Source organism: Heloderma suspectum, chromosome 4, assembly GCF_057233095.1.
Source record: "Heloderma suspectum isolate Gila_16-S chromosome 4, 16-S_ref, whole genome shotgun sequence".
Lineage (NCBI taxonomy): Eukaryota > Metazoa > Chordata > Lepidosauria > Squamata > Helodermatidae > Heloderma > Heloderma suspectum.
This window is the reverse complement of record NC_139461.1, coordinates 62,231,564-62,257,950: the sequence shown is the minus strand read 5'-3', so window position 1 is coordinate 62,257,950 and position 26,387 is coordinate 62,231,564. Positions and strand designations below refer to the sequence as shown.

General features: G+C 43.1%; 1 protein-coding gene across 10 annotated transcripts in view; it reads right to left on the bottom strand.

Annotated features, from left to right (window-relative positions):
- ASPH (aspartate beta-hydroxylase) overlaps nucleotides 1-26,387 on the bottom strand; it is a 198,530-nt gene that overhangs the window by 44,085 nt on the left and 128,058 nt on the right. For all 10 annotated transcript variants that reach the window (XM_084849445.1, XM_084849446.1, XM_084849447.1 and 7 more), the window contains 4 exons: nucleotides 26,021-26,157; nucleotides 18,953-19,051; nucleotides 17,952-18,041; nucleotides 9,477-9,614 (listed from right to left, as the gene is read on the bottom strand). In XM_084849445.1, the coding sequence (XP_084705571.1) occupies nucleotides 9,477-9,614; nucleotides 17,952-18,041; nucleotides 18,953-19,051; nucleotides 26,021-26,157 (464 nt within the window). The remainder of the gene's footprint in view (nucleotides 1-9,476; nucleotides 9,615-17,951; nucleotides 18,042-18,952; nucleotides 19,052-26,020; nucleotides 26,158-26,387) is intronic.

The following is a 26,387-nucleotide window of genomic DNA, read 5'->3' as shown; positions in this document are numbered from 1 at the left end:
ATCGCCTGGCCTTACAGGGCTCCAGGCATTGAAGGTCTGTAGCAGAGAGCCGCTATACTTGTGTAGGCTCCCCACTCCAGACCTCTGCCTTCAAACAGAACCAGGACATGGGATGCAACAGAAGGAGTGTCTCTCACGCAGAATGGTCATCTGATGGACCAGATGTACGAATTCTAGTCCTCCAGGGACATGGGTAAAGGCATTTACCAGCCCTTCAGCCATCTGAGATTGTCACAGAAAAGACCAGATAGAGCTTCCATGTCACATAAACAAGGCTACCATTGAGGTCCTTCCTCAGGTGTACAAAGAAATCTGCCACATGCTAATTAATTGAATCTTACTGGTCAAATAAATTCCAAATTACTTTGAAAGCTGACAGCGCAGGATGTAGCTTAATCAATCATGCCCAGTTATTTTGTTATTATGTTTATGTGACATGCATGCTCATGCTCTATTGTTAAGCTATAGCCCTTCCTAGCACGGGATCCTTTCTAAATGTCAAAGTAGCATTATTAGGAAAAGATGTGCAGTCACCTGCGTTATTTATTTCCTTTTACTGCCAGCAGCATTTTTGATTTAACTAGAAAAAATATGAAGGATACTTTTGAGGATCCCCAAATAATCTAACTAATTGACGGAGGAGAAACAAGAATTATTTGCTTGCAACACTAATAGCTTCTGGTAGACCTGAAGCTGAAAGGGGGCAAGGGAGGGCTTCTGCCCAGAAAGGCAGCCAAGAAATATTTTAAATAAAATAAATTAGGGCGCAATCCTATGGCTGCTGGTTAGCGGCTAGACAAACATAGGATAGGTCGGTTCGCAGGAACCAACCTCAGAGCCTGCGCTCTGAGGTCGGTTCCCTGAGAACCAACCTCTCGTAGGCAGCGTAGATTGGCCCCACGCTCATAAGAGCAGCACAGAGCAGCAAAACCAGGGTGTTCCTGGGGGCGGGCTAGGACAGGGAGCGCGGAGGTGCCATTCCAATGCTTCCTATGCGTCGTCCAGCGTTGGAAACCTCCCCCCCGCTCCGACTTCCTGTGGCTACACAGCCGAAATCGGCTGTCTAGCTGCAAATGCAGAGTGGCTGAAGTGCAGAGCAGAAGATCCCCTCCGCACTGCTCCTGCCCTGCATTGGATAGGCAGTCGCCTCCAAGTTCAGAGGCAGCAGTCTATCCTGATAGGATTGTGCCCTTAAAAAGGCAATATCAATTCACCATGGCACAGGGAAGAGTTTTACTTACAGTTCAGTATAAAAACTGTGCCTTCCTTCCTTCCCTGATGCATAGCCAAAAAAAATTGTGGTTTTCTTAAGGCCTATGCGGAATTCAATTCGGTCATAGTCACAGCATCATTTGCAATAAGGTGGGTGGGCAGAGTGGGTGGAAGGTCACTTCTCCCCAGCTTATCCAAACTCAATCCTCAGTACTGACTGATGGCCCTGAATTGAAGCACAGGTGGGACTTACCTTCCTGGCTTTCATCATCACTCAAAGTAACCATAACTAAGGGCCAAACTAAACATGTTAAGTGCATGATTTGCCTTTGGGTGCTTGGCTTTTGTTTACTCCATAGTGGTGTGGGGTGATCTGGATCAGGAACATGGGGCGGGGGGCATTAAATCCCTTCTCCTCGCATGCTGCAGTCACACAACAATTATTTAATAAGCAAAAACCGAGCACACCAGGGCCAGTCACATGCTTACCATGGCAACTAGTTTGACCCTCAGCCCACAATAAGCAATATTCACTTCCACGCTGTTAAACTGAGGCACAAGCTGCATGTGAGAGGAACAGAATTGCATTTTTGAACAGAGGGGTATCCTGTCCAGGGTAAATTGAGGTTCAGGTATGGCGGTGATTTAAGGAGTAAAAGAGGCACATGATCAGGTAGCAGGGTGGCCACTGACACATCATCAAAAAAGAGTGTATGCTGCATCAAAAAAAAAAAGGGAAGAAGGGGGTATTGATTTTCATAAAATTTGCATATGCTAATTTCTATGCATAGAGCAAATTTAAACATCGTTATTGTAACTTAAATATTTATTTATTTATTTTATTTCTTAATCACCCATCTGGCTGGTCACCCGGCTACTCTGGGCGAAGTATAATGGTACAATTTAAAACAGTGAAATTATACATTAAAACATTATTTAAAAATACCCTTACCCACCCCAAAGGCCCTAACCATTGTAAATAGAAATACAATGCACCTATCCCACCATATTAGGGAAGACTATGACAAGGTGACCTGTGTGCCTGCTGCTCAGGCTGCAGTGGAGGTGCTAACTGTTGATGAGCAATGTCAAAGACCCTGCTCTAGCTCTTTAGGGTCCTTCCCCTTTAAAGCAGACTTGAACTGGACAGCCCTTCAAACAGAGGACCGTCCTCTATAAAGTAGGACACGTATGTCTTGTTTCCAGAGTCTGAGCCTAGCAGCTGCAGCTTCAGAGGTCAAAGAGTTTCAAGGTGGTCAGCAGAAACGGGGATCAGGCAAAATACAAGGGGCTTCTCCACACAGGGCTTTTATCCTGCTATTGAGGTTGGTTAGTCACAGAGGTTTGCAGGTCCTTTACATGATGGCGTCAACGTTCAGCACCTCTCCCGTGCTTTCTGACCATTTCCGTGGCTTTACTTGAAACAGAGATAATGAAGTAATAAAAAAGCACAAATTGAAATTGTCATCTTGTAGCTGTATAATGAAACATATAGAACTTGCAGATAAAGGCCACCCCTGAAAAAAAAAGGGGAAGTGCATGTGAAGGAGCCACTCTCAATCCCACAAAGGATCTGGAAGCAGAAGCTCCAGTAAACTTGTGGGATAAAAGGCTTGCTGTGGACAAGCTCCAGGTCTCAACAGCCCAGGTCACAAGCAACAAGTTTCCAAGGCAACACAGCAGACAAGGAACAGGCAGAAGGAGAGTCAGAGTTCAATCCAGAACTACTCTCACCTGGAATCAGTCACGAACCAGTCCAGAGCCAAGGCAAAGGAAACTGGATTAAGGGAGTTCTGGTCAACACTGGTTCCAGCCATTCTCTCAGTCTTACGCTGCTGTATTTATGCAGAGGCTGCTGTATTTATGCAGAGGCCGTCAGAGCCACATCCAAGCTTCAGCTGTGAGCTGTTAAGTGATGGCAGCTGAAAAGGTCCTCCTTGTGAGCAAGCCTCCACCTTTTCTCATAAGGAGGCCTCTGGCTCAGTCTAGTGCTCCTTCTGAGTTCCTATCTTTTCAGCTGGCGTGTCTCCCGAAGGCTTGGGAGTTTCTCTGCCTCCACCTCTGAGGCAGAATCCTTGTCCTCCACAGGTGATATCCTCACCTGGCCCATGTCCTTGGATGCCTGGAATTCATATGTCTGGCCCATTCATATGGTCTGGTTGACCATTCTGCATGAGAGACACTCCCTCTGTGGCATCCCATCCCGGTTCTGTTTGAGGGCAAAGGTCTGGAGTGGGGTGCCTACACAAGTACAGCAGGCTCTCTGCTCCTGGTCTTCTGGCAGAGCCTGGGCGCTGCTGGTGCCGGGTGGTTCCTGATTCTGCAGGAGCATCTCTACACCAGCCTAAAATCCTGCATTTCAAATGGGGCTTTCTGCTTCCATTTTAAATGTAGGATCACGATGGACTCCCTTTACATGCGCTTCCTTTCCCCCCTCCCCTTTCCCCCTCCTTCTCCCCCTTATCTGAGCCTTCCATATGTTTCATTAATCTCACTCCTCTTCTTGCAGCTTTTCCAATTTCACGGAGGGAACTCAAGCAGGGTAATTTAATAGCCCATTATCTCTTACCTTTTTAACAATGGAATAAAGGTCATTTAGTGCAGGAGATGCCCTGGAGGTTCACAATGTCATCTAAAGGGCCCACAAACTTCCATTGAGTGAGCAATCTCAATAGTAGGATAAAGCTCTGTGTGAAGAAGCCCCAGCTCTTCCTCTGAGGAGTCTTCCACTGGGAGGATGACAACATGGCTACCCTATCAGGGAGTGTTGAATCCACTCTTAACTTTCCACACCTACCACCACAGTTGATCCCTCCAGTCACCTTTCTCCCAGGTGGGTTGAAAGAAAAGCCACTGCACCCAGGAGGAGGCAGCACTTCCATCGCTGTGCCTCTTTGTCTCTTTAAAATCACATTCCCCATACCCTGATTTACACATGAATGGGGCGGACCCACATTTAAAGACATGCTATTACCTGTAGCTTGGGTCAGAGAATAGCTTTCTTGTTTAACACTAACCTCTAAACTGGATTCAACCTTGAAAGGATTGGATTTGAGTAAGACTGGTGCCGCTTTTTACCTTATGTAATTAATACCACAAAGGGAAGTTTTAGGTCTGCCAAATTGGATGGGTTTAAATCCCTTTTCAACAACCTGCAAAATGGTGAACTGAGCCATTCACAAATTTGGACTGTGTGAAAAAGGACCTTGCCCAGATTTTTCAGTATTAAAAATAACAGGAGGAGAAGCAGAACTGTCTTTGAAATAAATGAAACAGCTGTCTTTATTAAGGTTGTTACCACTCTCCCGAGAACATTACAGCACATTTCGCTTGCAGCAAAAACACAGCTCATTATTAGAATTAGCTTTTTTCCAAATATTGAAATAATTTTATAGAGCATTAACATGGAAAATGTGCTTCTGAAACGTCTCCACAACTTATCTTTCTAATTCCTTGGGCAAACTTCCAACTGGGTTAACTACTTTAGGCATCCAAAACATCACAGCAGTTAAAACAAAATCTATATGTGCATCAGCAGAAGCATATGCTTTTATGAATACAAAGCAGCACAAATAAAATCAGTTGCCAGTATCACTCAAGGAATAAGTTATTCTAACCCTTATAGTGCTATATCACTGCATTGCTTCATCCAGATGTTCCATAAATCTCACTTAACTTACGCTCTTTTCTTTTTTTTATAGTTCACAAATATCAACTAGACTGATTATAAGGCCAAAATTGCAGATGGAAATACAGATTTTTGCCTTCTCTCATGTTTCCTTACTAAAATAGGGTTTTTTAAAACTTGATTACAATTAAAAGAAAAAATCAGAATGCCTGAAGATTAATGCCTGATTCCCCACAAAACATAAATCTGCGATGGGAGATGGAGGCATTATCTGGCTCTGCTTTCCCCAAATCGAAACCAATTTTTGTGTGTATACAAACTAATGGACACTTAGGGGAGAGGCTGTGTTTCAGCAATGGAGCCCCACTTGCTCAAACTCAGCTGCCAATTGACATGTAAGTTTATCTTTGTGAAAATAATATTAATGTTAAAAATGTCTAAGTGTCTCAGTGTTTTGTATCTTTGTGCATGTTTTGTATGTAATGTACAGCACATGGACGTGAGTGTTTAAAAGCTTGTCCATAAAAAGCTAATTTATGCCAAAAGGAAAGGAGAGGAGAGCAGGTTGGAGGGGGGAACAGACTCTTTCAAGTGTCTCAGTCTGAAATGATGTTTTCTTTACCTCTGTGGGGATTTCCTTGCATTGTTGGTCTTGTGTGTATATATTTGTGGGGATATAAAACACTGTGAAGATTCAAAGCATGAGTGATTTAAGGCGACCCAAACGCCTTCCAGACAGCCCACGACAATGCAAGACCTCCAGTTCCTATAAATAGCTACACGTGTAGATTTGTACATTTTGACAAAAATGGATATCTTCCGAAGATAGAAAGCACTAAATCTGCTGATTTTAAGGAGACTTAAGACATACCAGTTATGTGTGCCAGTTCTTGAACAAGACAGATACCTCAATTCTCATAAATATTTCTTTGAAAAGAACATGAAGTTTATGAATGTTAGAGTATGTGTGCTTACGTGCATTACTTCTACTTGGGAGCAAACATCCATGAGTTCTGTTCTGCATGGGAGCATGTGGAAATCTTTCCCATTTTCTAGTCAGTGTTCTGAAACTTGCCATGCTTATTTTGTGTCACTATGTACCACTTTGTGACCAAATACAAGCATTATTTCTCTTAGAAAATAGAGGCTGCCATTTTACCCCCAAACAGGCATCCCTTCCATTATTCTTATTTAAGATAAGGTGGGACAAACCATTTCAGTTATGCGGGAAGAGAATGAAGGTATGCAACCAAATAAAAGCAGTCATCTGATAGTACTTCCTAAGCCAAAGGTGGGGAACCTTTCTTCTGTGCAGGGCCACATTCCTTAAGGGAGGGCAGGTAGTCTGTTGGGGTCTGCATGCTGGCAGTGGGTGGGCCTGAAGCCAGTGGTGGGTGAGGCCCGATCCAAAAGTGGTTGGGCCACCCCTTTTCTCTCTCAGGCCTGGTTGGCATGTAACAAGAAGCCATTGTGAGTGAATTTCCCCATGGGGCTTTTTGTTGCAGCAACTGCCACCATTTTGAATATTCAAGCTGCAGTGGGGGTGCACCGTAGCTTGTCATTACATGAGACCCTGGCAAGGGTGAACCACCCAGACAGCTTTGGCTATTAGGCAGTATAGAAATGAATGAATGAAAGAAAGAAAGAAAGAAAGAAAGAAAGAAAGAAAGAAAGAAAGGTGACACTCATGGGCTGATTTATTTATTTGTTTGTTTGTTTATTTATTTCTATACTGCCCAATAGCCAAAGCTCTCTGGGCAGTCCACAAAAATTAAAACAAAAAAGCACAGGATAAAACAATATAAAATATAAATGCATTAAAACAACAATACAACCAGAATAAAACCAGAGTAAAACCTAGCAGCAATGCAGAGATTTAAAATACAGATTTAAAACACCAAAGCTAAAAGACTAGAAAGCTAAAATGCCTGAGAGAATAAAAAGGTCTTCACCTGGCACCGGAAGGAGTACAACATAGGTGCCAGGCGAACCTCACTAGGAGCTCATTCCACAGCCAGGGTGCCACAGCAGAAAAGGCCCTCCTCCTAGTAGCCACCCACCTCACTTCCTTTGGCAGGGGCTCATGGAGAAGGGCCGCTGAGAATTATCTTAGGGTCCAGGCAGGCACATACGAGAGGAGGTGATCCTTCAGATAACCTGGCCCCAAGCTGTTAAGGGCTTTAAAAGTTAACACCAGCACTTTGAATCAGGCTCGGAAATGGACTGGCAGCCAGTGCAGCTGGAAAAGTGCTGGCGTAGTACGAGCTCCTTGGCCAGTCCCTGTTAACAATCTTGCTTCCCTATTTTGGATCAGCTGAAGTTTCTGGACCGTTTTCAAAGGCAGCTCCATGTATAACACGTTGCAGTAATCCAGACGAGAAGTTATCAGAGCATGGATAACTGTAGCTAGGCTATCTCTGTCCAGATAAGGGTGTAGTTGGTATACCAGCCTAAGCTGATAAAAAGTGCTCTGTGCCACTGTGTTCACCTGTGCCTCAAGTGACAGTTCTGGGTCCAAGAGCACCCAGGATGCGGGTAGCTTGTCAACCACCCCAACAACTCACACTTCCTGAGTTCATGTGTAATGACAAGCTATGGTGTCCCCCCACTGTGGCTTGAATATTCAAAATGGCAGCCTTGCCACAATAAGCCCCCACAGGGAAATTCACCCATGATGGCTTCTTCTGAGGTCTCTGTCTCACCCCTCTGTCTGTCTGTTTTCACCAGCTTTTCTCACTCTTTGTGACATTTCCCCTCTCCCCACCAAGTGGGCTGCCTAGGGAGGGACAGATCAATCTTGCCAGAGATATAAACTGATTGCTTGCATGGGGCTTTTAAAATTAGGCTGAAGGCTTACCACCCTTTGTTCTAAACTATAGCAGAAAGAATTCTCTCCTATGAGAGTTTCTTTAAAAACAATCAAAACCCCCACATGGGATTTAAGAAGCCTATGTGAGCTTTTAATCGTGTAAATGCGTGCTTGAGTCCCATTGTTTTCAACAGAACTTTCGCACAAGAAAGCATGCTGAAGGCCTTGGCCAAAAAGAACGAAGAACCAGACTTCTGATACAAGAGAACATTATTTGACTCACATTTAAACATATTCTATTCAGAAAAATCTGATTATTTGTGTTTTTTTACTATCATTTTTGCAGGCATCAGAACTAAATAATATGTGTTATTTTGTTGAAAGGTAGAGTATTAATCTTTTAATAGTACAGCACACTAAGTACAAACAAACAAAATAAATAGAGGCCTCTAAAGTCCCTGCTATGCCTTGTCCTTGACATAAAATAAAAATCCCAGCAACTGACATTCTGAAAAGCAACACTTATTTACTCGAAACGTGAGTTTTAATAAGAAACTATGTTGTACTTTAAGAAGAACAGAGAGTAGTGATTATAAATAATGTACTTGTCTATCTTGAGGGCTACAAATACAGATGAGTAACTTCAGTGCAGTCTGATTTTTGTATTTATTCAGCTGGCCTGACATTGCTGACCATATGCAATTAAATGTCACAATAAAGCCTTTAAGAGTTATGAGTGCACAAGGAAAAATGGATTGGCCTGTTATGCACTAATTACAACATTCAGTAATTTAAGTCTTGCCTCCCAGTAATTAATGTGAATTACTGAGTTACCACGGCCACCTTCATCTGGTCTAGCATGTATTTTTTTGTTTTTTTGCTACTTAATATACTTCTCCAATTCTTTCCCTCCAATACATAATTCTAAAAGTTTGAACAATTATCAGTTTAATTTCTTGTGATGATTAGTGGAAGAAACAGAAAAAAATTCACCTAAGAGTTTTTCACCCAAACCCAGAGTTTTAACCCAAGAACAAACCATGGGTTAAAACTCTGAATTATTTCTCCCTCAACAACACAGTTCCGGGTTCACATATAACAGACCACACCCAGAGATGGGGTGTCCTTGAGTTGTTTACCAAAGCGGAAGCAGGTGAGCAGTTGGGAGCCAGCATGGTTTTTGTTCCTGTGTGCGGCCGAACAACCCATGGATAACAACCCATGGATTGTTCGTTGCTTGCAAACCGGGTCATCGTGTCAGTCACAAGGAATATAAAAGCTTATATTTCTATCTGCTGCTGCCTAATCTTATGCAAGCTGACTGAGAAGTAGGGATAGGGAAGAAATTTGTTTAGTTTATTTTTTAATGCAAACCTACCTGATTTGTAACTATGCACAAACTGAAATGCAATTGGTATTTGCAATTTCTCCTAATTTTGTGATTCAGTTCTCCCATGAAAAGATGCATTCGAAAATGTATTTGTTAGTGAAAACAGCATAAAAATGCATTATATTAGGGGAAATTGCTGGCAAAACTGTGTACAAGAATTTATATATTAGGAAAAATGCACACGGAGATCCATATGAAGTTTCATACAGACCTTTAAAAAAATTGCAAACTGATGCAGAAACAGGACAAAATTAACTTAAGATAGGAAGAATGAAAAGCTGAGAGAAACCAAAATTGACAGATTTGTCCATCCTTACTCAAAAGTATGTTTCACTGTGTTCAGTGGGGCTTACACCCACATAAGTATATTCAGGATTGAAGCCTTGGAATCTACTTAAGATAAAAAGTTATAAAGTAAAGAGAATAACACTGCTCACCTTGACCAGTTCTGTATAACCCGTTTCCTTTGCTGTCCACCATGGTTGAGCCTTTAAACCCTTGACATTGTACAGAGAGCGCTGCCAGATGGATGCAAAGTGACCCCGTCGATGCCCCAGTTCATACCACTTGTATGCCTAGAAGATTGGAATTTGTTAACAACTCATATACATTATCTAATTCAATTATACTTCCTATACTTCATATACTTCAGCAAAGCTTTTGGCAAAGTGTCCCATGATATCCTGATGAGCAAACTAGCTCAAAGTGGGCTAGATGAAACAACGATCCAGTGGATCCACAGTTGGCTACAGAATCAGACTCAAAGAGTGCTTATCAATGGGACCTTCAATGGGAACTGGAGAGAGGTAACGAGTGGGGTACTGCAGGGCTCAGTCCTGGCCCAGTGCTCTTCAACATTTTTATTAATGACTTGGAGGAGGAGGTGCAGGGAATGCTGATCATATTTGCAGATGACACAAAATTGGGTGGGATAGCTAACGCTTTGGAAGACAGAAACAAAATTCAAAGTGATCTTGATAGACTGGAGTGCTGGGCAGAAAACAACAGAATGACATTTAATAGGGATGAAGAAGAAACCAAGTACACAGTTACAAGATGGGGGATACGTGGCTCAACAACACTGCAAGTGAGAAGGATCTTTGAATTGTTGTCGATCACAAGCTGAATATGAGCCAACAATGTGTTGTGGCTGCAAAAAAGGCCAATGCTATTTTGGGCTGCATTAATAGAAGCATAGCTTCCAAATCCCGGGAAGTACTAGTTCCCCTCTACTCAGCACTGGTTAGGCCTCATCTGGAGTACTGTGTCCAGTTCTGGGCACCACACTTTAAGAAGAATGCAGACAAACTGGAGAGGGTTCAGAGGAGGGCAACAAAGATGATCAGGAGACTGGAAACAAAGCCCTATGAAGACAGACTGAAAGAACTGGGCATGTTTAGCCTTGAGAAGAGAAGACTGAGGGCAGATAGGATAGCGCTCTTCAAGTACTTGAAAGGTTGTCACAGAGAGGAAGGCCAAGATCTCTTCTCAATCATCCCAGAGTGCAGGACATGGAATAATGGGCTCAAGTTACAGGAAGCCAGATTCCGGCTGAACATCAGGAAAAACTTCCTGACTGTTAGAGCAATATGCCAATGGATCCAATTACCTAGGGAGGTGGTGGGCTCTCCCACACTGGGGGCGTTCAAGACGAGGCTGGACTGCCATCTGTCAGGGATGCTCTGACTTGGATTCCTGCATTGAGCAGGGGGTTGGACTCAATGGCCTTGTAGGCCCCTTCCAACCCTACTATTCTATGATTCATTCAGTGACCTGTTTCCTACAGTGTCATCACAACTAACTTATTAAAATGTAATGCCAGATATCTTAAGAAAAGTAAAGAAATTCAAATAATGTAAGATGTAACCCCTGAAAATCTGGAGCACCAAAGAACTCAAGGCACCGAAAGTACATCGACTTTACTTTTGGAAATGTGGATGGACCTACAGATCTTCTAATAGATTGAATCACAGAATCATAGAATAGTAGGGTTAGAAGGGGCCTCCAAGACCATCAAGTCCAACCAATTGCTGATCCAGTTATTCACATCATCCAAACAAAAAATGACACTTGCTCCACCAGCATACAATGTTTTTTTTCTCTCTTGTCTCTGGCAGACAACTCCATCTGCCTTCTCTAGAGAATGTCTGCATGGAAGCTTCCTGTATTGTCGGTATGAACCCATGCTTTTAAAGGGCTCTTCTCTCCCTGCTCGGGTGAGTGAGGAGCTGGTTCCTCCCCACCTGGGCAGGGATGCCCTTTGAAAGCACTCTCTGTGTTGGGAGCCTCATTAAGAGAGGTCCGGAGTCCATGGGCTGCCCATCCCCTTTACTGCATAAGCAGAAATGCAGAAAACAGGTCTCCAAAACAAGAAGGAAATTACGTTGCAGGTTCTTTGCACATCTTTCTCCTGTGTGAACTGTTACACCCATGTAGGCCCTATGATTCCTTCCCATTTGAGAGCATAAGTCAGCGCACAGCATGGATATGCTGAGACAGCACATTTGATCCCTCACTAAAGCCACACTGGGATATGCTCCTAACTCTTGCTTAGATTCCAGAAAAGCATCATTGCTCTCCTTCTGTGCAAGATCACCTCTCCTCTTTCTTTCAAAGACTGCTTCCAACATTCTTCTATGTCGCTTTCTTTGTCAAAGCAGCAATAAAGGAAAGTTGTTGGCAGGGCTGGCCCTACCAATAGGCAGGGCGAGGTGACTGCCTCAGGTGGCAGATGCTGTGGGGAGGGCAGTGGTGGCAGCCTCCAGGCTGTTCCTCATGAATAATCCGGCTGTTCCACTCTGTTGGAGGATAGAGCTATATAGACCACACAGCCTGTCTTGGGCCCTCTAAACAAGTCTGCTGACTCCGGTGTAGTGGAGGACGCTACCCTGTCGCTAGAGTTGATGTAAGATTCAACTGCCAGTCCAGCCAACTTCTGTGCATTGGCTTAGGGAGGGGATGCTGTCTTGTCCTTCATCTCCGGCAGCAAAATGTTTTGGATCAGCCCTGATTGTTGGACAGTAAGGCAGCAGGAGATGGACTCTAATTTCCACACAAAGAAGGTGGATTTGAATTAATTTTGAGGGTGAGATTCAGGTCTTGGCCCCTTCACATACATCAAAAGAGCAGCTCTCTCTCAAATTTTTCAATTCAGCCTAAAAGTTTATGCTTTGAAGTAGGAAGATGAAATCCAGAGAAAAGATCTGTGAGATTATAAGCGCATGCATTACAGTGTGAGAACTTTTGCTCCACAATTAATTTTGCCCATATACCATACTACTTTGGGCACAATCCTTTCGAACCATTGTTTTATAAAAACGTTTTATTGTCATTTATAGGAAAATTACGTTAATCTGAACAGGAAAAAGTCATAGAACTTTACAGAACCAGATCTCAATTATTATTCATCCTCACCACAGTACCATACAGAAAGAAGAGCTATCTACAGTGCAGCACAACTACATCACTAACAAAGGAACTCAATACACACTGAGTTACAGTGGAATCTGTCTTAGCTGAATTGTAACCAAGCTACTAGAAGGAAATAAAGAGGCAATTAAGTAACTTCCCATGTTGAATACGCAATTTCCACGTACTCTTTCCTTACAAAAAGAAACGTGTATGTGTGTGTGTGTGTGTGTGAGAGAGAGAGAGAGAGAGAGAGAGGGAGGGGCAGGGGGTGGGAGACTCCTATTAAAAACATCAGTGAGTAGAAAGCACTTTGGTATGACCCTGCTAATTCTATTCAGGGATAAAGGAAGAAGATAGCAGATTGCATCATATGCAACATTCACACAATGATATTAATGCAAGGCAAGCCGCCTCTGCCCAATTTTGCCCACGTTTCCCCTCGCACCACAATCTACACCTTTTCTGAGGGTCCCCAACCCTCAGGAGCAGTTTTTTAGGGGGGCACAGGAGGCTGTGTTGGGGAAGATGAGTCACACTGGGGAGGAGGAGGAATTTTTGCATGAGAACTCCTTGTGCAAGCACTGCATGGTATGTAACCCATTAGATCATTAAATGTGTTTGTGTGTACACACATACACCCCCCCATAACATTAAATATAATCTAGAGTACTCTACAATTATATACATATATGTTATCACCAATTATATATAACAAATGAAATTGTTACCCAAAATTTTCTGATCCTTTTGTTATACATTTATATCACTCATTTCATAGTATATTATTCTATTTTCCATTAATCAATTTTGAATTAAAAGTTTATAATACTAAAGTAATTAATACTTTGCCTAAAACCAATTGGTTCCATTGGTTTCAAAAACCAATGGAACCAATTATATCTCTGCACGTATAAACATCCCCAAATATTCTCAAGCACCATGTTAACCCGCTATTATTTCATAAATAAAGTGCCGCAAGTCACTTTCAAGTTCATTGGATGATCTACAATTCCAAGGCTTGTTCTGAAAATAGCCATGACATGCATTGAGAAACAAGTGAGAATTACATGCAGAGAGGTTCACATTCACATTTTCTTCATGCTTGTCATAGGTTGGGTGCTAGCCTTGCGTAAGGGCATAATGAGTCTTGCTGGATCAGACCAAAGGCGTATCTAGTCCAGCATTCTGTTCACACAGTGGCCAACCAGCTGCCTGTGGAAAGCCCACAAGGAAAGGCTTTGATAGACCTGGGCTCTGGGCTGCAATCTATTTGCCAGGGCCCTGGATTTATTCCACAGAGCCCTGGGTGTCTACTGGTGTCAATGGAAGGATTTTTTCTCAGCTTCATTGCCATGCAGGAGGGCAATTTTCACGGGGGATTGTAGCTGGGGAGGGAAAGGTGAACTCTCCCTCCCCACATGCTGCATCACCCCCTGCCCCCAAATCTTCCACTGCATGGCAATGGAGCTTAGGAAAAAACCTTTTTCCATGGGATGATCTGAGTCAGTACAAATAAATTTGGATGCAAATTAATTGACGAATTTATTTTATTTGAGATGATTTGGATATGAAATAAATTGGCTGGTATTGCCTCCTGTGAAATTTAAATAAACCCTAGCAATTATTTCAACATTTGCATATATTGATATAAATTAGCATATGCAGATTTGTGTCCTATGGACCTGGGCCCCAAATCTTTTTAATGCCTGGCAATGCCCCTACACACAAGTAGGACATGGGTACAATAGCATCCTTCCCCAGCAACTGGTATACAGAGGTGTACTGCTTGGATATTGGAGGTAATATATCAAGTCTAGTAGCCATTAACAGACTGATCCTCCATGACTGTGTAATTCTAATGAGCTTTGAAGGGGGAAAATACTGCTGAATGTACTAAGCATCTGAAGCTCTGAAAAACAGCACTGAAAAATGGGGTAACAGTGAACAGGTCCATTGAGCTCTTCATTATGACTGCTATAGTTGTGACTGCTATAAAGTATTTTGAGTTTCTCAGAGATGTCCTAAATGGTGTTTCTGTTGTTTTTTAGGTTGGGAAATAAAATGTATGTATTACCCCCCCCCCCCAAGCAATTTAAAGTATATCTTTAAGACAGGATTCTCTGGGTTTCAGCCTCTGAACTGGATTAAAGGACTCCAAGTAAGAGAGTTTCTGTGTTTGCTGCTCAGAGAAGGTAAAGAAAACCTACAGGTTGTTTTGTCTAGTAGGTGTGAACAGAGATAATGAGAGGCAGCTATTTGGGTTGGCAACAAACCAAAGGATTGTTACTGTGCATTTAACAGCAATGTTGCAGCAAGATGCTGAGGAATGTTGCTTGATCTGCAACGATGTGCACCTATTTAACTTCTCTTTGCCAGGCAGTTATTAGAGCCTGCATATCCACCCTGCTGAACAGGCAGAAAGGCCCTTCATATGCTCTTGCCATCTTTAATGGCATTCTGCTGTATTTATTCAATACCTTGTAAGTAAGAGTGTTCTAAAAGATAATGAATTCAGTGCATTTTATTTTAAAGGTAAGCTATCAGTGTAAATGTACTTTTTATGAAATGCCTTGTATCAAAACATTTGACAGCTGAATTCTTAGTCCTGACTGTAGCCTCAGGTGATGAATGCACACCTTAGTGATTATGATTACGAATGCTTATGTATCAATTTCCTTCCTCAATTAAATCTTGCATATCCAGCAACACTTTTTCTCTTTAATTTAAAAAAGGACTTGGAATGACAAATTTTGCAGCGTTTTGCCCCAAGAAGTTCATTTTCCATGAACCCATTTTTTGTCCACACAAACTGGACAATCCATTTCATGAAATAAATTTGGAATCACATGGAAAATTAAGCCAGTGCACCGAACTGAAACACGGGCAACCTACCTTCAGTTCTGTGCAATTCTACACATGATAATCTCATAACCACCCTTGGCTGCTCCACCCTCCCCGCAAGCACCAGCTGAAGAGAGAGGTGCAGCTGGGGATGGAAGGTGGTTAGTTTCACCATCTTGTTTTCAACAGCTTGATGGGGAAAAAACTGTGCTCTTGGCAAATTAAGCCTCTTGGATGGCTCTTGATTGTAAAAACTAAAAGCAGCATTTCTGCAAAGATTATTCCTTGCCAAGTTAAAGGTGTAGCAAGTAACCTAAGCTACGGGCTGCTCAACATGCCACTGCTGTAACGAATGGATGTCTTCTTCTGGCCTCCTGCCTGCATCCATCTAGGAGCACAGTGCAGAGTTCTCTACTATTTGTTTAATATTCATCTGTTGGGAGGTCTTGTGGATGGCCATGGGTGCTTTCATGCAGTCTAGGGAGCCTAGGAATGTCAGTTGCCAAGAAATCCGGCCCTTTTTGGGCTCGCCGGAGTTCTGTGATATACCCAACTCGGCTTGCTTTTTTGAACTGACTTGTAGAGTTTCCCTGAATTCCAGGGACTTTTTACATAATTTATTTTGGTCTTGGCCATAATTTGCACAAATTAGGGCCACAAATTATGGCTGCAATTTGCTTAATTTGCACAAATTGTAGCCGTAATTTACATAAATTCAAAAACATCGGAATCTGCTGGCTGGCCCGACTCGCTGCTGGCTGGCCCGACTCGCTGCTGGCCAAGTTGAGCCAGCTGGCAAAAGATGGAACGGAGTCCAGGGGGCCAGTCGATGGAAGCTCATCGAGCTCCACTCCCCAACTGGATTCCTCCAACATCCCTAAGGGTTGATTAGAAGAAGGGGCTTCCTCAATCCCCAAAACTTTGCCCTGCAGTGTGTATATGGGGAGGGGGGCAGTATGCCACGGAGGGGAGAAAGAACATGTATATAAAATCCTGCATCTGTCAGGGAGGGTCTGGGGGCAGGTAATGGGTATACTGTACCATCTGTGGGGTGACTTGATAGCAGAAAACACTTTCTCCAGAGCTGCCAAAGCTATGAAGAAGCTGCCTCTGCACAAGTCATTCTCACCTGCTGCAGGAGAGGCGCTAATATTCCTGTTTGAAGCACCTGGTCATGCCTGGAGAATCTGCATTAGCTATGAGTTTTTAAGATCCTTCCTTCATTTGGTACACAAGTCTGAAGATCAAAAGGTTCTTGCTGCTCTACATATACACGCACATATATTCTGATGTAGGGCTTATAATTCAGCAATGTCTTCACTTGACTGTCTAGTATAATATCCAAGACTTGTCTGTATTAAACCACTGTGAAGGTAAAACAAGAAAGGCTGCTTCTCTGCTGTGATGCCACTCCTATTTCCCGAGGGCCAAACTAGAAGTGATTTTTCAAAATGCATAAATAGACAACACAGCACCCCCACCCCCAAGCCAGATGGGGACCATAGGCATTAACCCTTTGCCCCCACTATGGTCCTGATCTGAATACCCCTATGCCTGCTCCCATTGGAGCCACTGCGCTCTCTCCCATGCGCGCCAGCTATTTCTTTAAAAGAAAAAGTCAGCCATACAAGAGCTAAAGACATAAATATCATATCTAGTTTTGCCTTGAGAATGACCGAACAAGGATTGTGTGAAAGGGCTGAAAGGTGGCTGCGATATGCCCTCCCTAAAGTCATGGTTTCAATAGTTCTTGCAGCAACTTCTCTCTCTAGAAGAACTTCTCTCCTAGGGAAAAAGCATAGAAAGTAAAGAGGTGTCTTCATGGCATGTGGAACTGCAGTATCAGCAGCATTCCTCCTCCCTTAGCAGCAGTTATTATGGAGTGAGTTGCTTGGAAAAATCGTTCACCAGATGTGGGAGTAGGCAATGGGATCTCTCCTGCTTAAAGTGCCAGCGTAGCTAATTCAGGTAGCTATATGCCAGAGCCAACATGGTGTAATGGTTACAGTGTTGGACTGGGACTCAGGAGACCTGGGTTCTAGTCCTCACTCAGCCATAAACCTCACTGGGTGACTTTGGGCCAGTCACTGACTCAGCTTAACCTACCTCACAGGATTTTTGTGAGGATGCAATGGAGAAGGAGGACCATGTAAGTTGCCTTGGGTCCCTTGCAAGAGGAAAAAAGATGGGATATAAATGTAATAATAAAATAAACAAATATGGCATTTGCTGTTGCCAGAAACTGGGAAGCTTTCTTGGGCTAAGCCATCCCTGTTTGCCTTAGGAATTCAGGTCCTACCAGTTTGTCTTGAAAACAATCACCTTCCCCGGAAGGATATACAGCAGTGACCTACAGAAGGCAGCTGATGTATGAGAATGTGTTACTTATGTACATTCAGTCTACTTTGATGAGCTGAAGAAAAACAGAGTCCCATTTATTCCAAGATAATTGGTTGAACCCCTTGCCTTTTAATTCCATCTTAGCCTCCCAAGTTGATTGGATTTTGGCTTTTTGCTGTGCTGTACATATTCCTGATTCAGGTCTCTGACCGACTCTCCACATTGGAGCCATTAGGTCCAAGACCCTGGCTCAAGCCTTTTTTTAAAAAAAAATGTACCTTTTCAGATAAAAAGCAGTGAAACCTAGTTGTAAACATTACCTCATTGCTTCCAATTCGCTGCATGGCATCACCCAAATGAAAGTAAAAACGGCCATCATCAGTGCCGGGGTCTCCTGATTCTAGACCTTCCTAGATGAAAGAGAAAATCATGTCAGTTGTTCGTTAATAAAACCAACACCTCATTCAGTCCCAGAACTATCAGTGTAAACTATATTAATAAAAGTGGGACCTGCAAAAAAATATTCCTGCTACCCATGCCCTTTTCCCAGTTACACTATTCCATCTCCTCCCCACCTGCAATTTCCATTTGATAGCTTCAGTTGCATAGACTCCATGTGTCTATTTCAGCAAACAGACAAATCTGGGATTTAGGTCTACCAGTCTGGCACTGATAGCCATCCAGCTCCAATGTAGTGGTGAAGCAGGAACTAAATAACACATCTGTTAAGGGTGTTGCCCTTAACAGCTGTAATTTCCATGCATTTTGGAGCTTGAGAGAACATGGAAAGCCCCTTCACACAACGGGTTAAACTGAAAATGTTTTTTCTTTATTCAACATCTTTACGTACACTCTTCCTGTGCCTACATAGGATGTGTACTCAATTACCTATCATCCCCTCTTCCTTAACTTCTCTGCTGTTGAGTGCCAACTGAATATAGGTACTTCTGGAGGTGGAAAGTCAACATGAGAGTGCTTTCCCCCTCAAATGTTCACATGTGAAAATACACCTGTATGGTAACTTACTATTTTACCAGGTGAGGGATGCTTTCAAAAGAACCATCTCAAAAATGGATATGTGAGCTGGCCCTAAAAAGCAGAGCAGGAAGGAAAACAAGAAGCAGTAATAAATAACTGATCACAAGCTCCATGTTGGAAAAGGGAATTTGCATATTTATGGATTAACATTGTTTTTTTAGCGACCTCGAATGTTAAATCCTACAGTTTTGATCCTGTACATAGCATCCCCCCACCTTGCCCTCACCAGCATACTATGCTTTCCAAAAGAAGAAAAACAACAAGGTCCTAATCAAAATGTTACTTTTAAATAGGGAATGCTTTCTTCAATCTTATTCTCTGCCTTCAGGATGAAGCCATAATGCACTTTTGCAAAGCCATCATTAGGAGCCAGTCTCAGAACCTGTGGTGGAGCAAAACAAACCATCATTATAACTTTACCTCTTCAGTAATTTTCAGCATTAATTGATCGTGTTTAGTTAATTTCTAGCAATATATTAAGAATTCTTGGCTTAAAACCACTGTCCTTTCTTCTGTGGTCAGAAGTTCCTACTACTCCATCAGTTATCTAAGGGCAGAACTATACCTTATGGGATGTGCATGGCTACAATCCTATGTCTCTTCCTTTCCCCTGCAAGGCAGTGCTCAGTTTAGGGATGTACAAAAGTCACTTACCTTTTCGCGGATTCTGTTCATGGGGGGGGGAGGTGATCCGGTCCTCCCCCCCGGAATCTTCGACGGCCAGCTGTGCTCTGCGGCGGCTCCGTGGAGCAGCTGGCCAGGCCCAGGCCAGGGCCGTCCACAGCCAGATTTCCAGCTGTGGAGGGCTCTGGGTAAAAAAAAAAAACCCGTATGCAAATGGCGGTGGCTACGGCCGCCGCCATTTGCGTTCCTTATTTTTCGCCATCTTAGTCTATGTCAATATTTACGTAGACTAAGATGAAGACAAGAAAGGCGCTATTTGCGTTCCCCTTTCCTGTCTTCGTCTTAGTCGAAGTAAATATTTACGTAGACTAAGACGAATAAAAATAAGGAATGCAAATGGCGGCCGCCGTAGCCACCGCCATTTGCGTACGCGTTTTTTTTGTTTTTTTACCCAGACGTGATAGGCTACGTAAGTCTTTACGTAACCTATCACGTCTATGGGGAAGAAAAAAAAAACCCACACAGACTGCAAATGGCGGCGGCGGCAGCAGCCAGTCGGAAGACCAGCTGCCGAAGCCGCCGCTGGAGCCGCCGCCGCCACCCGAAACATCCACCCCAGGTAAGTCTCATCCCGGGGGGATCCGTGGGGGGTGGGGGGGGTGGCAGACCGTTCCGCGATGGATTTTGGGGGGCCGAATGCACTGGCATTCGGCCTCACCGAGATCCGTCTGGGAATTCTCTGACATCCCTAGCTCAGATATGTTTGTACTGTAGAATCTATTCACCTGAGATTCTGATCCCCATATCCAAAGGCCATAACATAGGGGTGCAGAATACCCGGCTTGCAGGCCTAACCAGGCCTGCTGGGCTCCCAATCTGGCCTGCAAAACCATGGGTTTCTCCAGGGGGCGGGGCCATGGGTTCTTCCCTCCCATTCGGAGAAGAAGCAGAGTGCAGAAGTATCCCTGCTGTTATCCCACTCTCAGATCGGAGATAACAGTGGAGATGCAGGCTGGCAGGGGACTTGGCCACTGCAGAGAAGAGCGGCTGCTCTTCCTGGTGCTGCACAAAGCCAGGGACTCAGCTGGCACCTTTGCAGTCAGGCAGTTAGGGACTACAACATATTCATAATAACATACCATGGTTCCAGGCTATTATTTTATTTTAGTTGGCTTGATATTTGTTGCCAAAGTCTTCTGTATGTTCATCTGGATAAACTACTGCTCAAAATATGGAGGCAGTAACTAGGCTCCATCCTAACAAATACACTAATCCAGCTCAGTCATTCATGCTTCGAAAATAGCCTCCCCAAGCTGACTTCTCCCCCTCTCCCCTAGAACATTTAGGAACATTTTCCCTATATTCTCTTGAGATGCAGCTCTCTGTCCTCACTGCACATTATTGGCTGCCACAGACTGAAGCATGGAAACTCACAACTTGATGATATAGACTGAGTTGTCTTCAATGTTACGGAGCAGAGAGGGAAAACTTAATGCAAGGAACACTGTTTTTGACTATGTTTTCATGCTGGATATTAAGTAGGCTGACCATATGTACCGTTTTAAATGGGACAGTACCGTTTTTTTTCATATTTCCTGACTGTCCTGTTGTTTTAATATGTCAATTTTGTCCCATTTTTAATTTTTTGTAAAAAAAAACTGAACGCGTTTATCATAAGGCTCTGTGCTAATCAATGCGTGCAGTAAAACTACTAGTGTGACAAAAGAGGGAGTTCCATTTACTTCATCCAGTCAGGGCCAGGCTTCTTGAGCTAGCGACGATCAGACACTGCCCCCTTGCTTGTCTGCAGTGGCGGGGAATTCAAGAGGCGGTCACTAAGCCCCATTCAGCATGTGGGAGCCAATGTCAAGGGCTCCTTGGAGGCCTCTCTCAGTCTAATCCAGTAGCCAAGTCCAGACACAGACAAAGGGATTCTTTTCAAAGCTTTATTCCTCTTTTACAACTCTACTGTTAGCAACTAGATTGAGCAGCAGAGTACCTATGCCCTAAGTTGGAACAGCTGGTCCCCGTTTGAAAGGGAATCACTGGCAGACCCTGAACTTATGGGCTAGGGAGAGTCCCTCCCCTTTTCCCTTGGATCCTCTGGGTGCAACCGTTGTTTGCGCGCCAACCGGGCACTACGCCTCCTTTCTGTGCCCTCCATTTGGCGCCGCTCTCTGCGTCGGCGTTGCACGTCCATCAAGTCTGCTTCCCGCGCTCTGTCACTCCCAGGACTGCTATCTAAGCTAGGAATGCCAGTGGGAGGAATCTCCGTCAGCTGTTGGCCCTGGGAAAGAGGAGCACGCTCCTCTCCCAGGAGCGACTCCTCTTCCTCAGAATCAGAACTACTCTGGGATTCTATGGGCTCAGTGTCCACCCTGACAGCCAAGAGGGTGAGTCTTACTGTTATTTCTACCATCATTCCGCCCATAGAGATTCTTTCTGCCTTACATTCAGTTTGATTCAGACTTTTCAGACTCGTATTTCGGTTCAACAGGCTGTGAGCTATTTTTTTATTACAGCGGAACTCTCCGGTGGGACATTAGCATATACTGGCTTGTGATAGCAGTCGGGGTGTTCATTCCTTCCCCCGCCCTTTCTTTTTGGTGCATGTTTATGATTTTTTGCAGTCTGGCCACTGCAGTCCTGTATTAGAGTGTTCGGTGTGGTGTGCCATACAGATTTGTTTACTGCTCATGTGATATTTTATAAGTATTTTATATATGTATATTTATGACTGTTTTTTGTGTGAGGATGCAATAGTGTTATTCATTTGCACCCCTTTCCATGTTCTTTTGCAGTGAGTTTAGGTAGTTTTTTAGGTCTCTTATAGCCTGAGAGACCACAAAGGGAGCTGCAGTTGTTTTGTTGTGCTGTGGTTTTTCATGAATACGGAATATTACATAACCCCGTCCCGTTTTTGTCATCCCAATATCCCGTTTTTGTCTCAAGGAAATATGGTCAGCCTAATATTAAGGCACCATTCCAGGTTCGGCTGCAGACAAGATGATGTCCTGATATCCATGGTTCAGCTCTCATTTTTAGGCAGCACTGTAAGTGTCTGGCTTAACCTTTTTATAATGGATTTTATTGGGGCACATGATGGGGGTGGTGGTGGAAGGACTTGGTACAGAGAATTGTGGAGGTTGGTGGAGGGACAGAATTCTTCCTTGCTATCATGTCTCCTTCAGCTATTAAACAATAATAAATGCAGAGTTCAGGACTAACCTTAGAACTCATTCAGAACACTTTCAGAAAAGAAAAATGCATCTTCAGATTTCTTGTACTATAGAGGAATCGCTTGAAGAAAGTAAAACCAAGATCTACTGCTCTTTGAAAACAAAAGTAGCTTTGATTTTTTTTAAACAAAGACCATATTTAATGTATTGTATCCCAATTCCAGACTATGAGATTCAAAAAGAAAAGACCTAATGGGATAAAAAATGAAATGCTATCCCTTTCTTGACACTGCCTTCAAGCTGTGGCACAGTGGAGGGCCTGATAAAATAGTTCCCAAAAATAGGGCATGTTTCCCATCAGATGGAATTCTGGCTATAGACATAACATTCTTTGATTTTAGCTTCAGTGTTTAGGTTCAGTGTTGAAAGAGAGCGAATAAAAAATATTCAGTATGACTGAACTGTTGAAGAACATTTATGTCAACTGTGAAAGCAAAAGTTACTTCTGCTGCTGTCAGCTCACAAATTCTCCTGATTCCACTGCTACTCTTTTGTCAATAAAGTCCAGAGGAGGGGAAGGAAAGGAGTAGGGATTCCCTGATCCTCATTAGTCAATAGCAGCTAGTGCATCATGGGCTTTGAGGCACACTGCAATGCCACAAGTTCCCCTAGATCCACTGTTCCTAGACTCCTTTTACATGACTTGGGTCATAATTAATTCTTGCATATTATATTAAGAAACTTGATTGGATTAGATTAAGGACGTGTCAGAATGCTACCACCTAAAACTTTAAAAAAATTATCTACTTTGTAAATCACAAAACATAGGTATCAATTGGACAAGTCTGGAGGAGTAAACCATACCTGGATCCAATTCTGGAGCTCAACAAGACTTTTCTGTTTAATCTCATTTAGACAATTATGTCCTGTGCTGAAAGCAATATGTGTTTAAAACACAGGACCAATCTTCTCTCTCAAGAACAAAATAAAGGCCTGTCTTAATGTGGCAAACCTATTGCATAAATGCAATTCTAAACTGCTTTTTGTGCAGGTTGACCATCTACAGAGCACGTGTAATTTGATTCAAAAATGATGAAGTATAGAGAAGTTCAAATTACTGCCAATTAGTGAATTACACACTCCATTCCTCTTTGCTGCTGCAGTGCTTCCCAGAACAAGTTTCAATCCAGTTCTGCTCAGATACTCCAGTCTATCCTTTTGTCTGGGTTTTTTTTTTGGCATTATCTGCTGACACCTGCTGATGACATTGCTCTTTGTCACCTAACACCAAGGAAGCAGTTGAACCCCTGGGCTGGATGAGGATGAACAAGCTGACATTAAACCCAGACAAGACAGAGGTATTGCTGGTCAGTAGAAAGCCTGTCTTGGGGACTAGGATCCAACCTGTTCTGGAAGGGTTTGTGCTTGGGAGTGCTCCTTGATCCTACACTTTCCCTGGATCTTTGGGTGGCAGCAGTGACAAGGAGTGTGTTTGCACAAGTACGCGTCATGCACCAGCTGTGACCCTTCCTGAGTTGGTCTGACTTGGAAACAGTTATCCATGCCTTGGTTACATCATCGTTAGAATACCACCATGTGCTCTATGTGGGGCTAGCCTCAAAAAGTGTCCAGAAGCTTCAACTGGTGCAAAATGCGACACCTAGGCTTCTAAAGGGGGCGATGTATCAGGACCATACTACACTTGTCTTGAAAAACCTGCATTGGTTGTCAATTGCTTCCCAGGTTCAATTCAAGGTGTTGGTTTTAACCTTTAAAATCCTAAATGGCTTAGGACCTTTAAAGCTCTGAACAACTATCTAAAGAACCATCTGTCTTTTTATGACGCTGTCTGGTAATTGACATCTGCAGGAGAGACCTTGATGGCACCATTATCTGCAAAAGCCCGTTCGTTGGGAATGCATGAAAGGGCTTTTCCCTTTGTCGCTCCCAAACTGTGGAATGCATGCTCTCTCTCTCTCTCTCTCTCTCTCAGGAACTATGATTGGTCTCCACTCCCTTGGCTTTTAGAAAGGGTGTGAAGACACATCTTTTTAATTTAACATTTTAAATTATGTAGTTGTTTTAATGCTTTAATGTTTTACTGTTTTACTGTTCTTGTTTGTTATTATTTTAAGGTTTTATTGTTTTTAATTGTTTTGCACTGCTTTGATGACATTTCACTAAATAAGGTGTTATATAAATGTGTAACGACAACAACACCTTCTTTGCATCCTGAATGTGGCTGATCCCCAACTACTCACTATATTCTTCCCATGTTGTGATAACTTATTGACAGTGACTGTCAAAATATATCTATGCATTTAGACTTTTGCGTTCTCTCTCTCTGTCTTGGCTTTGATTGCTGTAAATGATACCACATAGCCAAATCTGATTGGTTATAAAACATTGAGACATCATCACACTTGCTGCACAATCACTATTGACTGGAGTTACATATATGCTGTTACTTTGTCAGGGATGAGTATAAGCACCTTGAGATGTCTGACAGCTCCGATTCTGAATCAGAGTTGGAGCAGCAGCTAAATCAGAGGCCGGGGAAGGGACTCTCCCTAGTGAGCCAGCCAGGGGAGGGACCCTCCCTAGTGAGCCAAAACGCTGGAAGAGAGTCCTCCCACGACCTTGACCAACAGGTGGCTCAGACTGTCCCTGCCCCTGTCTTCCAAAGTGAGAACGCAAGTTTCCCAGGAGGAAGGGGAAGAAGGGTGTGACTTGAAAGATGCTAGGGCACAACGCAAAGCAAAGTGGGAAAAGTTAGGGGCTGGGCTCAGATGCTCTGCCCAGATAGCCACTCTCGGATGCCAATGTAGGAGGGAGCCACCCTAAGAGAGGGGCATCACTGCGAAGCTAGATCGGCCAGGAGGTACATACTCAAACTGCTGACAACTTTCTCTCCCTCTGGTTTGTCTCCTCTGCTTAGGGATTGTTGATTAGTTGTTTAGAGCCTGGGGCAGCCTGAGCGTTTCCTTGAAATTGCATTTGTAGAGAGACTAGGCTCTAAAATAAAGTCATATTATCCTGAAGCTTTGTCTATTGTGGTGTTGATTGCGAAGAGAAAGAATGATCCATTTCTGACAGACTTTTTCAAGAAGCATTGCCCTCACTCTCAATTGGCTTCATTTACCCTAAGAGGCATTGCCATAGAGACATGTCTGACTGGCTACATAGATAGAGCCTTGATGTCATCCTGTTCATGCATTCCTCATCTGACTAATCCAGGAAGGACAAAGGAAGGAGAAAAAGATGAAAGTCTTGGTATTTGAACAAGAAGCTATAAATATAGAAACCTGCACAACAGGGAAATCACACAAAACTTACCCATGCTTTAGCCCAATTGCAAGAAGAAGTATGTATTTGGATTTGTGAAAATAAGAGGGCACAATCATCTATAAGGAATCTATATTATCTAGATGTCATTAATTTCACATGAATTATGATTTTCAAAGTTATATGTGTCTTACATTTATGAAGTGCTGCATATGCAGTAGTAGTTTTTTAGATTTGTTTACACATACTTAATAGAAGCTCACCTCCTCATAAACACGTTTGGCGTTGCTGTTGTCTCCAATCAAAAGGTAACCCACTCCAAGGTTGTTCTTGAATGAAGTATCATTAGGAAACAGATTAACTAGTTTTTGTAGTGTCACTAGTGAACCTCTCATGCGACCTAATTTGATTGGACAAAGAAAGCATCATCTTGGTTACAAGTAGCAGTGGTTTTGGATACTGTATGTTTACCTGTTAAATACCTGCTAAGATTATTAAAACATTTAACAGACCGTACATTACTAAACACTAACAGTGCAGAACATGAATAGGGATGTAAATCATATGAATATTTTATTCACTGATCATTTTTACTGATATTAAAAGCTGTGGCTTAGAAAAGCAAACTGG